Below are 14,627 nucleotides of genomic sequence, written 5' to 3'. Positions count from 1 at the left end.
GTTCACGAGTGAGGGACGAATGGAGCGGGAGATTGACGGGCAGATCGGTGCGGCGTCTGCAGTGTTGCGGGCTCTGCACCGACCCGTCGTTGTGAAGAGGGAGCTGAGCCAGAAGGCGAAGCTCTCTACTTACTGGTCAATCTACGTTCCCATCCTCACCTATGGTCACGAGTTGTGGGTAGTGACCGAAAGAACAAGATCGCGAATACAAGCGGCCGAAATGGGTTTCCTCCGCAGGGTGTCTGGGCTCTCCCTTAGAGATAGGGTGAGAAGCTCAGTCATCTGGGAGGGGCTCGGAGTAGAACCGCTGCTCCTCCGCATTGAGAGGAGTCAGATGAGGTGGCTCGGGCATCTGGTTAGGATGCCCCCTGGGCGCCTCCCTGGGGAGGTGTTCCGGGTACGTCCCACTGGGAGGAGACCCCAGGGAAGACCCAGGACACGTTGGAGAGACTATGTCTCTCGGCTGGCCTGGGAACGCCTCTGGGTCCCCCCGGAAGAGCTGGAGGAAGTGGCCGGGGACAGAGACGTCTGGGTTTCTCTGCTCAAGCTGCTGCCCCCGCGACCCGACCCCCGGATAAGCGGCAGATGATGGATGGATGGATGTACACACAAACACGGCTATTTTGAGAATCTACAGATTTTGCTGCATTTGTATCTATCATCTACATCCAAAAGCTGATATGGGCACGGAAACTAAGCCATGGAAATGTAGACAAAGACCTGTTGTTTTTGCTTACAACATCTGCTGTGTTTTTTGTATGTCGCCATCTCCTTGGTTTAATCTCAGAATATGCTCCTATCTTCCTTTGTTTATGTTGATAATATGGCAGAGCCAACCAAGATAGTGCTGGTGCTAACTTTACTAACAGGACTTATTTACGTTTGCACATAAATGTGCAATTACTCACCAACTATAGTAAGGAACAGCAAGAAAATATGACATCACTGTTGTATTTGACTGTACTTCACCCAGACCTATTGTGTTTAAAGTGCCATGGTCTTTTTCTGATTGTCACTGAGTAAGACCTATAACATCAATCCAACCATTGGTCCTAGTTAAGCAAAACACCCATATCTAGAATAAATCATTTGGAATAGCATCTTTTGTCATATTTACTTGTGCTTGAGGCAAGTGTAGAGGAAACTGTAGTAGTAGGTGGAGTCATGGTTGTAGGTGGAGTTGTGGTTGTAGTTGAAAGTGGAGTTGTGGTTGTTGTAGTTGGTGCAGCTGTAGTAGAGGTTGTGGTTGGAAGCTGTGTGGTTGTTGTAGTTGGTGCAGCTGTAGTAGAGGTCGTGGTTGGAAGCTGTGTGGTTGTTGTAGTTGGTGCAGCTGTAGTAAAGGTCGTGGTTGGAAGCTGTGTGGTTGTTGTAGTTGGTGCAGCTGTAGTAGAGGTCGTGGTTGGGAGCTGTGTGGTTGTTGTAGTTGGTGCAGCTGTAGTAGTGGTCGTGGTTGGAAGCTGTGTGGTTGTTGTAGTTGGTGCAGCTGTAGTAGAGGTCGTGGTTGGAAGCTGTGTGGTTGTTGTAGTCGGTGCAGCTGTAGTAGTGGTCGTGGTTGGAAGCTGTGTGGTTGTTGTAGTTGGTGCAGCTGTAGTAGTGGTCGTGGTTGGAAGCTGTGTGGTTGTTGTAGTTGGTGCAGCTGTAGTAGTGGTCGTGGTTGGAAGCTGTGTGGTTGTTGTAGTTGGTGCAGGTGTAGGAGTGGTCAGGGGTGGAAGATGTGTGGTTGTTATAGTTATAGTTTATTTGTCCTACTTACTTGCACTTGAGGAAGGTGTTGAGGAAACTGTAGTTGTAGGTGGAGCAGTGGTTGTTGTAGTTGGTGCAGCTGTAGTAGAGGTCGTGGTTGGAAGCTGTGTGGTTGTTGTAGTTGGTGCAGCTGTAGATGTAGTCGTGGTTGGAAGCTGTGTGGTTGTTGTAGTCGGTGCAGCTGTAGTAGTGGTCGTGGTTGGAAGCTGTGTGGTTGTTGTAGTTGGTGCAGCTGTAGTAGTGGTCGTGGTTGGAAGCTGTGTGGTTGTTGTAGTTGGTGCAGCTGTAGTAGTGGTCGTGGTTGGAAGCTGTGTGGTTGTTGTAGTTGGTGCAGGTGTAGGAGTGGTCAGGGGTGGAAGATGTGTGGTTGTTATAGTTATAGTTGGTGCAGGTGTAGGAGTGGTCGTGGTTGGAAGTTGTGTGGTTGTTGTAGTTGGTGCAGCTGTAGTAGTGGTCGTGGTTGGAAGCTGTGTGGTTGTTGTAGTTGGTGCAGGTGTAGTAGTGGTCGTGGTTGGAAGCTGTGTGGTTGTTGTAGTTGGTGCAGCTGTTGATAGAATTACTCAGACATAATGTTATTGTGATTAATGTGCTTAATCTTAAGTGCAAAGATCTTTTTCTGACAACCTGTTGGTCTCAGTAAAAGTAAAACACCCATATGCAGAATAAATAATGTAAAATATCATTATTTGTCCTACTTACTTGCACTTGAGGAAGGTGTTGAGGAAACTGTAGTTGTAGGTGGAGCAGTGGTTGTTGTAGTTGGTGCAGCTGTAGTAGTGGTCGTGGTTGGAAGCTGTGTGGTTGTTGTAGTTGGTGCAGCTGTAGATGTAGTCGTGGTTGGAAGCTGTGTGGTTGGTGTACTTAGTGCTGCTGAAGTAGTGGTCGTGGTTGGAAGCTGTGTGGTTGGTGTACTTAGTGCAGCTGAAGTAGTGGTCGTGGTTGGAAGCTGTGTGGTCGTTGGGCCTGTAAACATAAGTAACCATAAACAACAGATTTCGCAGGAACACCACCAATCGGACTTTTAAGCATAACAAAGAGGAACAAGGAAGAATTCTACTCACTGTTTCCAACCGTTACAGTGACACATCGAAGCTCAGAGTGATATCGAGTGTTATTGACTGAGCTGTGGAAGTAAATTGGTACAGTGGCTTCATTATTGAGTAATTCTGGAAATGCATTCATATATACTTTCAGTCTATGCTAACAGGCTTAAAGTCTATAAATATATTATCATTGCAAACTCTTTGTTGAAGGTTGGTGGCCCTCCCTCACTATTTTCCATAAGTTAAAAGACAGATTAAACCAAAACCCCAATACCAAAAAAGTTGATACATTTTGTGACTTGTAAACAGAAACAAAGAGCACAGTTTTGCACTATTCTTGAACCAGTGTTTTAATCACAAAAGAGAGTGAAACATTTTAGTATTTCATTAAAAAACGCAAATTTGATGGCAGCAGCACTCTCAAAAAAGATGCGATGGGGGCAACAAAAGGCTGAAAAAGTGGTACTAAACATTTTGCAACTAATTATTTCACCTGGCAACAGGTTGGTAACATGACTGGGTATAAAAAGAACAAAAACTGCACAGCTACAGAAATAACTCTCTGTGAACACAGTTCACTGTGCCATCCACAGATGCAAGTTAAAGGTCTGTTATTCAAATAAGAAACCACTTGTGAACATGATCCAGAAATACCATCATCTTTCCTGGAGCAAAGCTCATTTATAATGAACTGAGGCAAAGTGGAAACCTGTTCTGTAGCAAAATAAAAGAAGAAACTGAAATTATTTTTGGAAATCATGAGATGGTGTTTCCTCTGGACTAAAGATGAACTGTCTGGCTTGTCAGAATCTATGGAAATGGAACTGGCAACTTGCACATCTGGAAAGACAGGTTTAGAGTGACGCATGCTCCTAACCAGACAATATTTCAGAGAAGGTCTTACACACTTCGGAAAGACAATGCTGCATCTATTACAACAGCATAGCTTCATAGTAGAAAAGTTTTAATCAATTAAAAACATTGGGTGCATCATAAAACACAAAATATTACACTAAAGATCCAGGACTGTTAAGGAGCTAGAATGCTATATAGGACAAGAATGGGAGAACATTCCTCGCCCCAAAGGTCCAACAGCTGGTCTCCTCAGTTCCCAGATGTTACAGACTGGTGATCAGTGGTAACACGGCCCTGTCCCATCTTTTTTGAAGATGTGTTGCTGCCCTCACTTTCCACATGAAATGATTTTCATGTTCTATTGTGAAAACAAATATAAAGATTTGATATCTGCAAGTCATTGCATTCTGATTTCATTCATTTTTTTCCCCCAGCATCTCAACTTTTGTAGAATTGGGGTTCTAAACAACAGCACCACCACATGTTAGGCAGCCATGATGAAATCTATAACAAACTAAAACATCAATCCCACAGATAACTTCTTTATTTCAGATATTTTCATGAGTCTGACGCTCATGGAGGAGGATACTGACGTTGCCTGGACAACGAAACAGAAGGGGTGGCTCTCTCCACCTTCCTGCTCGGATGGCGTCCATCTCAAGGAGAAGTTTCCTGATCCTAAATTAGTCTGATCTACATCATATGGTCCGCTGAAGAGTAGCTCAGAGATCCTTTAACAATCAAAGCAAAAACAATCAATTAAAAAAGTTCACACATTTTTAATTATCATTATTATTTTTTAACAGTTAACAGTTTTTATGTCCTTGTGGCCGTCTTGTCTTGCCGTGAGATACAGATAAGATCTGACTGCCAATCTCCTGACATTTTGTCAAAATCCTGTCTTACCAGAAATATTTCTGCATATCAGCCTTTCAACTACTTGAAGCGTTTCACTTTCACTTACGTGGAGTTCGCTGCCTCTGCTCTGATGGGGATTTCCAGCTCCTGACCAACAGGAGTGTAAAGCTGAGCCAAGTGGGCTGGAGTTGGAGACAGGAGCTTGGGCAGAAAGTGTCCTTCTGTGCAGGATGGTACGGCAGGATCAACTGGAACAATGGAGATGAGCAACAAAGTCAGCTAAGCTGAAACTGACTCAGAATGGAACTGCAGACAAGTCTGTCCATCGAATTACTCTGCAGATGTTGATTCAGAAGATGAATCCGAATTACACGAGTGGTCAGACAACAGTGCAGCTGACCTGTTAATATGTCATGTAGAACTTAATCTACAGAGTATAGGAAGGTTATGACCTCCACCAGACATCAGTCCACACAACAGGAGTTGGGTCCACATTTTAAATCGGTGGACCAACTCTATGCACGCTGTTTACAGTGGCTGAAGATCAGAAATGGACATTTGTGACTCCACAGCACTTCTTTATGGTTTCAAATCAGAACTATCAAAAGACAGGATTTTACCTTTCACAGCAAACTGGATAGGGATCTTGCTGATGGCGTCATTGGTAGTTTTCGTCACTTGCGAACCGTTGGTGTGAGTCAGGGTGATGTTCTGCCTGGGAAAGTCCTCCATCACCATCTGCACCACATACGAGCCTTCATTGCTGCTGCTGGTGGAGTTGAATAACAGAAGGCAGAAAGACTGCAAGAGGAAATCAGCCGGATATAAGGTCAAAATAATCAAACCAAACCAAATAACCAGATAGTAAATGTAAGACTATGATTGTATGTCCTCCTCTCACCAAGTATCAATATAGTCTATATATGGACATTTAAGTAAAAACAAAACATTGCTAATTCAAGGTATTAAAGTTGTGCAAAGCTGAAGAAAAGTTCATCCAACAAATTTACAAAAATTAACTAATTTAGAGAATCCAAATAATTGTACGAATGTCATGGCATTAACAGCTGTTACTCACAGAGGTGGCGCTGATGGCATGAAAGAGGTTGAGGACAGACGGCTGTGTGCAGGTTTGACACTCTGAGCCAGTTGCAAATCTGCATTTGACCTCATCTCCATCAGGGTCAAATGCTAATAAGAAGAAAATTCTCCCACAGTTTGAAGGAACTCTGAGAGGAAGAGCAGGAAACAAAGAAAAAAAAGAAAGGTCAGCCTGAGTCGCCATTAAGACATCAGCTTCCCACACTATGACAGGTTTAAATGCCGAAGGGTTAAACAGGTCTGTCAAGTGAATGTTTGAAGGTGACTGGACTGAACTGTTCATCAAAAGCAGGAAATCTTCCTGGATGCACCTTTTGGAAATTGAGCTTGAACCTGAGTTTGAAGAAGACGATTTTTACTATTAAACTTTAACACAGTTTAATATTTACACATTATAGTAGCAGCAAGGTGCTCTTAATCAAATGCACTGATTAACTGATCATCAGGACCTCAGTAAAAGCAGAGGTTTTAGCAGTTTGCTGCTCTGGAGCATTCAGGTGTGGGTTAACACAAAGCCGAGGAGGAAAGACTTCAACTATGATTATAGGGGAGCAAGAGTTGCTCCTCATCAATCTGGGAAGGGTTGAAAGGCCATTTCCAAATCATTTGGAGTCCATTGTTCGACAATGAGAAAAATCATTTATAGGTGGAAGACCGTTCTTTTTATCATTCTTTAACAGCTAAAGTTGATAAACAGCGTTTTGCATACAGCAGCCAAATGTTTGAAGCTGCTTCGGGTGAATGACAGTGTTGGAATTTAAAGATAAGGAAGTAAACATGCTGCGATACCATAAAAAAAAACAAGTTTCACTGTCAGTGAAATGAAAAGTTCTAATGATATATTAATGCCAGCATGTGATGCAAGTAATACGATAATGGAAAAAAAGAGAGAGAGAAACACGTAAACAATGGACCTTACCTCACAGCTGGCAGGATTGTGGTCAGCGGTGATGTGTTGGCTTTGCCCGTGTCTGACCGGTTTCTCAGTTCCACCTCAGTCACAGCCTTCCAATTGTTAATGTTTTGTGCATTACTTATCCAGGCGTTACCATCCAACCTGCAGGGGAGGTTAGTGGGAAGTTTTCAAGTGCAGCACAGGAAGGATCAATGTTCACTTGAACTTGCTGAAGTTTTACAAAAGATCTTTTGGATTTGGTCACCCTTCAATGGCAATTTGTGGAATAACACTCACTGAAGCTGAAACGGAGCATTGCTGGGAACCAGCCGAGTCAAGAGTCCTTCATTGTGGCACCACTCTCCATTGCTCTCCTCATCAACCTTGTCTAATGAGCTCTGAATCAAGGCACCACAGTTGCCGCTGCAACTCCACGTATCACTGTGTGAGCACGAGTGGAAGTTCAACTTATAGCGAAGGACCACCTGCAGAATTAAAGGGAGGAGGCATTAAGTACAGTCAACTTTTAAAGGACAGATGAAATGAATTACAAATAACGTCTGCATACCGTCACTGATCCGTTTGCAAAAGTGTCCTTTGGGTGGTAGGTCATCACTGTGCCATAGAAATGAGAAGCTTGTGTGCAGCTGACCAGCAGCAGCAGCAGTGCAGGGAGCAACATGGTGAATGTGTCAGCCTCTCTGCACAAAGGCTGTAAATGACAGGAGCTCTGATTCTTCAAGGGACAGCCTCCCTTCTACTGCCTTTCTTTTTGTCTGTTTGCTGCGTCCCACACAAAAGAGTTGTTGGTGTGCATTCACACAAATGACAAGGAAATAACCTGGTATGAGGAACTTCTCAACAGTGAAACCAGTTTTCATGACCGGCTCTCATTAAAACAGGGATGGAATTCATTTATAAACAAAAGACAGAAGTCTTTGGCTCTGACACTAAAATTTGTTCAAAATCTTTTTATTTTTGCCTTTTTCCCGAAGTGAAACAAACCAACCATGAACCAACACTGTCGTGTACTCTTTGTGTCTGTTAAGGATTATTTAACTCTTTGTTACTAATTTCTTTTGGATAGTTTTGCACAACTTCCTGTTTGTAGGATTTCTGGGAGTTTGTGGACCTGAAGGGATCAATATGTGTCTCTTGGGTTCATTTAGTGTGTCTGTGTTGTCACTTTGCACCTCTGTGTGTTTTTTCTGCATTTCATTTACATTTTGCACAGGTTTCTTTCCTTTATGTCATCATGGGAAACCTTACAACCTTCAGGCCTGTGGCCGCAGGGCCTGGTAAGCCCTTACAGTTTGATATCCACAGTTCTGAGACCAGTGAACTCTGCTTGACGTTCGACAGCAGCTCCCATCTCACCAGCTCATCTTAAAGCTGGTGAAAGAGACACACAGTGGTGCTGAGACATAATCAGTGCTGTCATATAAAGATAACTGCGTTTAGCCATGAGGAACAGCACTGAACAGTGTCTATATGAAAGATTATCTCACCTCACCAAGTTATCAGACAAGTACAGAGGAGAGAACAACCTTGAAAATTGTTGTTAGAGTGAAGTGCAGGAGTTCCAAAGATGAAAAGAAACTGACCTCTTCTATGATTATATCACACCAAATCATATTCATACTGATGAGGGGATCTTCCCTTGCAAAGCAACAACACACATTAAACATTAAATGTTCACACTTAAACATTAAATGTTCACACATTAAATATTGTGAAGAAAATTTTAAAAAATTATAACTTTTTTCTTATTGACATGCTGGGACACCAAGAGGGCACTGGGGACATTGTTGTGTTTCTGGACAACCTGCCTTAAAACTGTTCTTGGCAAGGGGAGATGATACAAAACACACACATCTGGGAGAAAAGGGAAGGCGAACAAACAAACACTGGTGGACAAAGTACTCAACTCCAGTACTTCAGTCAAAGTGTTGATACTCATGGTCAAATCTTATTCAACTACAAGTAAAAGTTGCTCAGTCAAAATTTTACTCAAGTTAAGTAAAGAAGTACTTACTTTTAAAAATACTTACACATTCAAAAGTACAAAAGTACAGAGAGAGGTCATCTTAATCATGTCATTGTCAGGATTAGAAACCTGCACATTGGCAACTTTACTGAGTTAATCAGAAGAACACAGACAATCATGGCCGTGCATGGTGTAAACGGTAGAATCTGGAAGAAATTCTAAAAGGAAGTGCATGTAGGGGATTTCTCTGCCTATGTGGAATTGCAAACATGAGACACGTTGTGTATGAAGTTCAGCAGGATTGCAACGAAAAGAAATAAAACGCCCGTTTTGTTTTCTAACAAAATCCGGCTCATGTTTCAGTACAACGCCTTTCTTTAGTTGATCTAGTTGAACAGTGTGCTTCTGAAGGTTTAAATGCAGCTACTTTTTTAAACCATTTTTGCCCTGTAAGTTCTGCACACTGTGCATTTCACATCATAAAGACTTCATTTTCTCTTCTATTAACTCCACTTTCCCATCTCCCACAAACACTCTGATTGGACTTGTGTACTCTTCCCATCTAACTCTGCAAATCACTGCGCTTTTTCTTAGTGGTGAATCTAACTAAACTTTGTTGAACGGCTAAAATCAAACCTAAAAGGTTTTCAAAATATTGACTTTTCCTCTCAAGTATCAACCTTGTGCCTCAAAAAAAAAGCATTGTGTGCAGCTTAGGTTGGAGGAGAACTGAAGTGAGACTTGAAAGTCACTCTCTTATGGCTAACTAAGTTTGAAATGTATCTGGTGAGGATGATTAGAGAAAGGACGACATATTATTGCACGTTCTAAAGCAATGCAGTTGGAATTCCTTGGGGAGAATTTTGAGGAACACAGAGACAAAAAACAGCCTTGAAAGCTGATACTTGCAGGTTTTCACAGATGACTTAATGGGCCCAAGTGAGCATGAACCAGAGCCTTCGAGGCGGAAACTAATGTGAAAAAACACAAGAGAACGTATGCCTGCAGGGTGGAACGTTGGCTGATAGCCAGCAAAAAAAAAGCTAGACTGGTCTCAAGGAAAGAGTGAGTTTCTTCTCTGGAATAATGGGTTTAGCCCATCCCCAAACCTGTGTTTATGAAAGAAGCACAATGAAGCTCAACAGTTCAGTTTTTCTCCAGAGAAGACTTTTTTTTTGCTGAATAAACTCTACTGCATTAGCTTGTTGAGTCTCTTGTCATTTTGTAGCTGTTGCTGACTCTGACAAACACTCAGGTGAAACTCTATCTCTACCAGCAATGCTGTTTTAAGGAGGCACTTTGCATAAATGCTGCTGTGGGAGTCCAGTGTCAAAAATGACTATATTGAAAAGTTACTCATAACTCGATAGTCACATTTGAGAAGCTCCCACTGGTTCTGCTGGTCAGTCCATATATAAAAACTCCCACCAGAATCCATCTGTCTTTGGAGTGAACATGAACTGATAGAGCTCACAGACAGTCCACACCACAGCTTAGAATAGCTTCAGTACTTGATTGGGGAAGGACAGATTGACCTGCTTGTGAAAGGGCTTTCCTTCACTGTCCTGAACCTTTTTAAAGAGCTTCTACAATGACTTTGAGCACTGGTCTCCTTCCCAGTGATAAGAAATAGCTCAATTCTTGACAGCAGGCCATACACTAAACCATGTTGTGGTTAGATGTCTCAGCACCACCTGGCACTGAGACCTGGTACTGCCAGCACATCTGTACTACTTTTCTGTGACCAGATGACATGTTTTAGAAACATTTGTGCCTGGAAAAATGACAGGGCCAGCTTAATACCAAAGTCTGTTGGCCTGTATAGTTGGGAGTGCTGCACAGTGTGGAAAAATGCTTCTGTTACCTTATCTGTCTGGCAGTCATCTTTGGCTTTCAGCAGGAATGCCACCATCTATCATCAGGCTGCTGTAGTTTGTAGGGCACTGATATGAGTCATTGAAGGGTGTGAACAAATTACCTATTAAATAGTTTATGTGGAGAATTTGTTGGACTGGACTGGGTAGACCTCCCAGATGGTACCAAAGCATGCTTATGAAAAATGAACCTCCTGAAGGCTTCAAACACGGCGCATGTGTGTGAACTACGGCTCATACACAGCTACCGATCAATTAAGAAGTGCATCCCCTGAACAAACTCCATCACACAGTATAACAGAAGAGCATGTGTTCCCATAGCTGCCTGCTGATGTATTACTGTCAGTGTCAGCAAAAAACAAAAAAAAAGGTATTTTTTCTTGAGTTTCTAAGTTTTGTTTTATTGCTATGAAATTTGAGGATAATACAATAAAATTGCAAACGCAGTGTTGTCTTTAGCTTTTATTTAATGCTATCAAAATCCTCCTAAAGTTTGTCACTATATACAAAAAATCTTTCATAAAAGTTTTCAGGAGGTAAAAGTGAGCATGAACTGTAGAATTGATCCTTTTAAGTTTTTAAGTTAACAAAAGAATAAAATCCAAGTATCACTGAGTTGACTGGACTTCAATTTGGCCTTTCAGCTTTTGCTGCTCATAGCACCTTGGATTGTGACGTCAGCATCCAAGTGCTTGTGGATCGTAATACTGTCGTACTGACTTACTTTTTTTTCTAAAGGGGATTTTTTTCACACTCATTTCCTGTATGACTCACCTTCTGTAACTACCTTGAGTTGTGTGCGTATTTCTTTTCATCATATTTTGATATTCAGTCACCAGTTACAACCATTTGTAGATAATTGACGGCTGCATGTTTCACTGATATTTGCACATTTTATCAATAGATTACAATGAATCCAAGAAGAAATAGCCTCATATTGCAAATTCCCAACAAACAAGGAGAAAAAGAAATTAAAGTAAAGACATTTGGAAACCATCCAAACCACTGTTATTTCATGTGCAAACAACAAATAAAGGGAGACAAACTGGAAAGTCACATTTGATTGGGTAATTTTATATATTGAATTTTTAAACTGAAATGATAAAATTACCCAATCCAATCCAATATATATAAATACTGAATATATATCGTCTGTTGAAAACACCTGTAAACAGCTGGAGTAGACTGAAAACAAACATATACATATACATATACAAAGGTATGTCGTTTTCGTGATCAGAAGCACTCTCATAATCAGCCACTAGGGAAAACTGTTGTAATGTTCAGAATTATGTTTGATGGGAGCCCGCGACTCACCAGTTCATCTTTAAACTAGAAGGAAAATAAAGGAGAAAAAAGATAGTGAGATACAATCAGTGCAACATTATAAACACAACTTTAATGTTTATATTCAATTTTTTTTTTTTTTTCTAACCAGTTCGGTCAATATTGCAATTGCTATCTTTAATGTAGCAGTATATACAGATACTGACCACTTGAAGGATGGCATCAGTGTTATCCAGGGGCAGTGTGGTAGAGATCTTCATTCTCAGCACAACAACAACTAGGAAGAAAAGCGAGTCAGCATTACAATGCAGGCTGGAAGAGTTTACATAACAGGTCTTAGTACACACAAACACAGGTATTTTGAGAAACTGCAGATTTTTCTGCATTTGTATCTATCATCTACATCCAAAAGCTGATATGGGCACGGAAACTAAGCCATGGAAATTACTGCCAGGGTGTAGATTTTCACAGACTTCCACGGTAACGTTTATATATGGACAAAGAGCTGTTTTTTTTGCTTACAACATCTGCTGTGTTTTTTTGTATGTCGCCATCTCTTTGGTTTAATCTCAGAATATGCTCCTATCTTCCTTTTGTTTATGTTGATTATATGGCAGATCCAACCAAGATAGTGCTGGTGCTAACTTTGCTAACAGGATTTATTTACGTTTTCACATAAATGTGCAATTACTCACAAACTATAGTAAGGAACAGCAAGAAAATATGACATCACTGTTGTATTTGACTGTACTTCACCCAGACCTATTGTGTTTAATGTGCTTAGCCTTAAGTGCCATGGTCTTTTTCTGATTGTCACTGAGTAAGACCTATAACATCAATCCAACCATTGGTCCTAGTTAAGCAAAACACCCATATCTAGAATAAATAATTTAGAATAGCATCTTTTGTTATATTTACTTGTGCTTGAGGCAAGTGTTGAGGAAACTGTAGTAGTAGGTGGAGTCATAGTTGTAGGTGGAGTTGTGGTTGTAGTTGAAAGTGGAGTTGTGGTTGTTGTAGTTGGTGCAGCTGTAGTAGTGGTCGTGGTTGGAAGCTGTGTGGTTGTTGTAGTTGGTGCAACTGTAGTAATGGTCATGGTTGGAAGCTGTGTGGTTGTTGTAGTTGGTGCAGCTGTAGTAGTGGTCGTGGTTGGAAGCTGTGTGGTTGTTGTAGTTGGTGCAGCTGTAGATGTAGTAGTGGTTGGAATTTGTGTGGTTATTGTAGTTGGTGCAGCTGTAGATATAGTTACCCAGATATAATGTTATTGTGATTAAAGTTCTTAGCCTTAAGTGCAAAGCTCTTTTTCTGACAACTATGGAACAACTATAACATCAATTCAAAGCCACCTGTTGGTCTCAGTAAAAGTAAAACACACATATGCAGAATAGATAATGTAAAACATCATCTTTCGTCATACTTACTTGCACTTGAGGAAGGTGTTGAGGAAACTGTAGTTGTAGGTGGAGTAGTGGTTGTTGTAGTTGGTGCAGCTGTAGTAGTGGTCGTGGTTGGAAGCTGTGTGGTTGTTGTAGTTGGTGCAGGTGTAGTAGTGGTCGTGGTTGGAAGCTGTGTGGTTGTTGTAGTTGGTGCAGCTGTAGTAGTGGTCGTGGTTGGAAGCTGCGTGGTTGGTGTAGTTGGAGCAGCTGTAGTAGTGGTCGTCGTTGGAAGCTGTGTGGTTGTTGTAGTTGGTGCAGCTGTAGTAGTGGTCGTGGTTGGAAGCTGTGTGGTTGTTGTAGTTGGTGCAGGTGTAGTAGTGGTCGTGGTTGGAAGCTGTGTGGTTGTTGTAGTTGGTGCAGCTGTAGTAGTGGTCGTGGTTGGAAGCTGTGTGGTTGTTGTAGTTGGTGCAGGTGTAGTAGTGGTCGTGGTTGGAAGCTGTGTGGTTGTTGTAGTTGGTGCAGCTGTAGTAGTGGTCGTGGTTGGAAGCTGCGTGGTTGGTGTAGTTGGAGCAGCTGTAGTAGTGGTCGTCGTTGGAAGCTGTGTGGTTGTTGTAGTTGGTGCAGCTGTAGTAGTGGTGGTGGTTGTAATTTGTGTGGTTGTTGCAGTTGGTGCAGCTGTAGTAGAGGTCGTGGTTGGAAGCTGTGTGGTTGTTGTGGTTGTTGTAGTTGGTGAAGCTGTAGTAGCGGTCGTGGTTGGAAGCTGTGTGGTTGTTGTAGTTGGTGCAGCTGTAGTAGTGGTCGTGGTTGGAAGCTGTGTGGTTGTTGTAGTTGGTGCAGCTGTAGTAGTGGTCGTGGTTGGAAGCTGTGTGGTTGTTGTAGTTGGTGCAGCTGTAGTAGCGGTCGTGGTTGGAAGCTGTGTGGTTGTTGTAGTTGGAGCAGCTGTAGTAGAGGTTGTGGTTGGAAGCTGTGTGGTTGTTGTAGTTGGAGCAGCTGTAGTAGAGGTCGTGGTTGGAAGCTGTGTGGTTGTTGTAGTTGGAGCAGCTGTAGTAGAGGTCGTGGTTGGAAGCTGTGTGGTTGTTGTAGTTGGAGCAGCTGTAGTAGAGGTTGTGGTTGGAAGCTGTGTGGTTGTTGTAGTTGGAGCAGCTGTAGTAGAGGTCGTGGTTGGAAGTTGTGTGGTTGTTGTAGTTGGAGCAGCTGTAGTAGAGGTTGTGGTTGGAAGCTGTGTGGTTGTTGTAGTTGGAGCAGCTGTAGTAGAGGTTGTGGTTGGAAGCTGTGTGGTTGGTGTACTTAGTGCTGCTGTAGTAGTGGTCGTGGTTGGAAGTTGTGTGGTTGTTGGGCCTGTAAACATAAGTAACCATAAACAACAGATTTCGCAGGAACACCACCAATCAGACTTTTAAGCATAACAAAGAGGAACAAGGAAGAATTCTACTCACTGTTTCCAACCGTTACAGTGACACATCGAAGCTCAGAGTGATATCGAGTGTTATTGACTGAGCTGTGGAAGTAAATTGGTACAGTGGCTTCATTATTGAGCAACTCTGGAAATGCATTCATATATACTTTCAGTCTATGCTAACAGTCTTAAAGTCTATAAATATATTTTCA

At 42.1% G+C, this 14,627-nt stretch overlaps 2 protein-coding genes across 2 annotated transcripts; both read right to left on the bottom strand.

Annotated features, from left to right (window-relative positions):
- Positions 1 to 2,438: 2,438 nt before the first annotated feature.
- LOC140281681 (uncharacterized) lies at positions 2,439 to 10,394 on the bottom strand. Its single transcript, XM_072376177.1, has 11 exons — positions 10,347 to 10,394; positions 7,064 to 7,207; positions 6,793 to 6,980; positions 6,520 to 6,657; positions 5,578 to 5,728; positions 5,120 to 5,300; positions 4,606 to 4,747; positions 4,235 to 4,372; positions 2,801 to 2,866; positions 2,605 to 2,706; positions 2,439 to 2,511 (listed from the first exon to the last, which is right to left on the bottom strand). The coding sequence occupies exons 1-11, from the start codon at positions 10,392 to 10,394 to the stop codon at positions 2,439 to 2,441; spliced, it is 1,371 nt and encodes a 456-aa protein (XP_072232278.1).
- Positions 10,395 to 11,601: 1,207 nt separating this feature from the next.
- On the bottom strand, positions 11,602 to 14,517 carry LOC140281679 (uncharacterized). Its single transcript, XM_072376176.1, has 6 exons — positions 14,456 to 14,517; positions 13,957 to 14,357; positions 13,065 to 13,779; positions 12,562 to 12,876; positions 11,850 to 11,920; positions 11,602 to 11,688 (listed from the first exon to the last, which is right to left on the bottom strand). The coding sequence occupies exons 1-5, from the start codon at positions 14,479 to 14,481 to the stop codon at positions 11,872 to 11,874; spliced, it is 1,506 nt and encodes a 501-aa protein (XP_072232277.1). The 5' UTR covers positions 14,482 to 14,517; the 3' UTR covers positions 11,602 to 11,688; positions 11,850 to 11,871.
- Between the last annotated feature and the right edge of the window lie 110 nt (positions 14,518 to 14,627).

The sequence above is a fragment of the Leuresthes tenuis genome, unplaced genomic scaffold (assembly GCF_036924035.1).
Source record: "Leuresthes tenuis unplaced genomic scaffold, fLeuTen1.0.hap1 SCAF_22, whole genome shotgun sequence".
Classification (NCBI taxonomy): Eukaryota; Metazoa; Chordata; class Actinopteri; order Atheriniformes; family Atherinopsidae; genus Leuresthes; species Leuresthes tenuis.
This window is presented reverse-complemented; position numbering and strand designations above follow the sequence as displayed.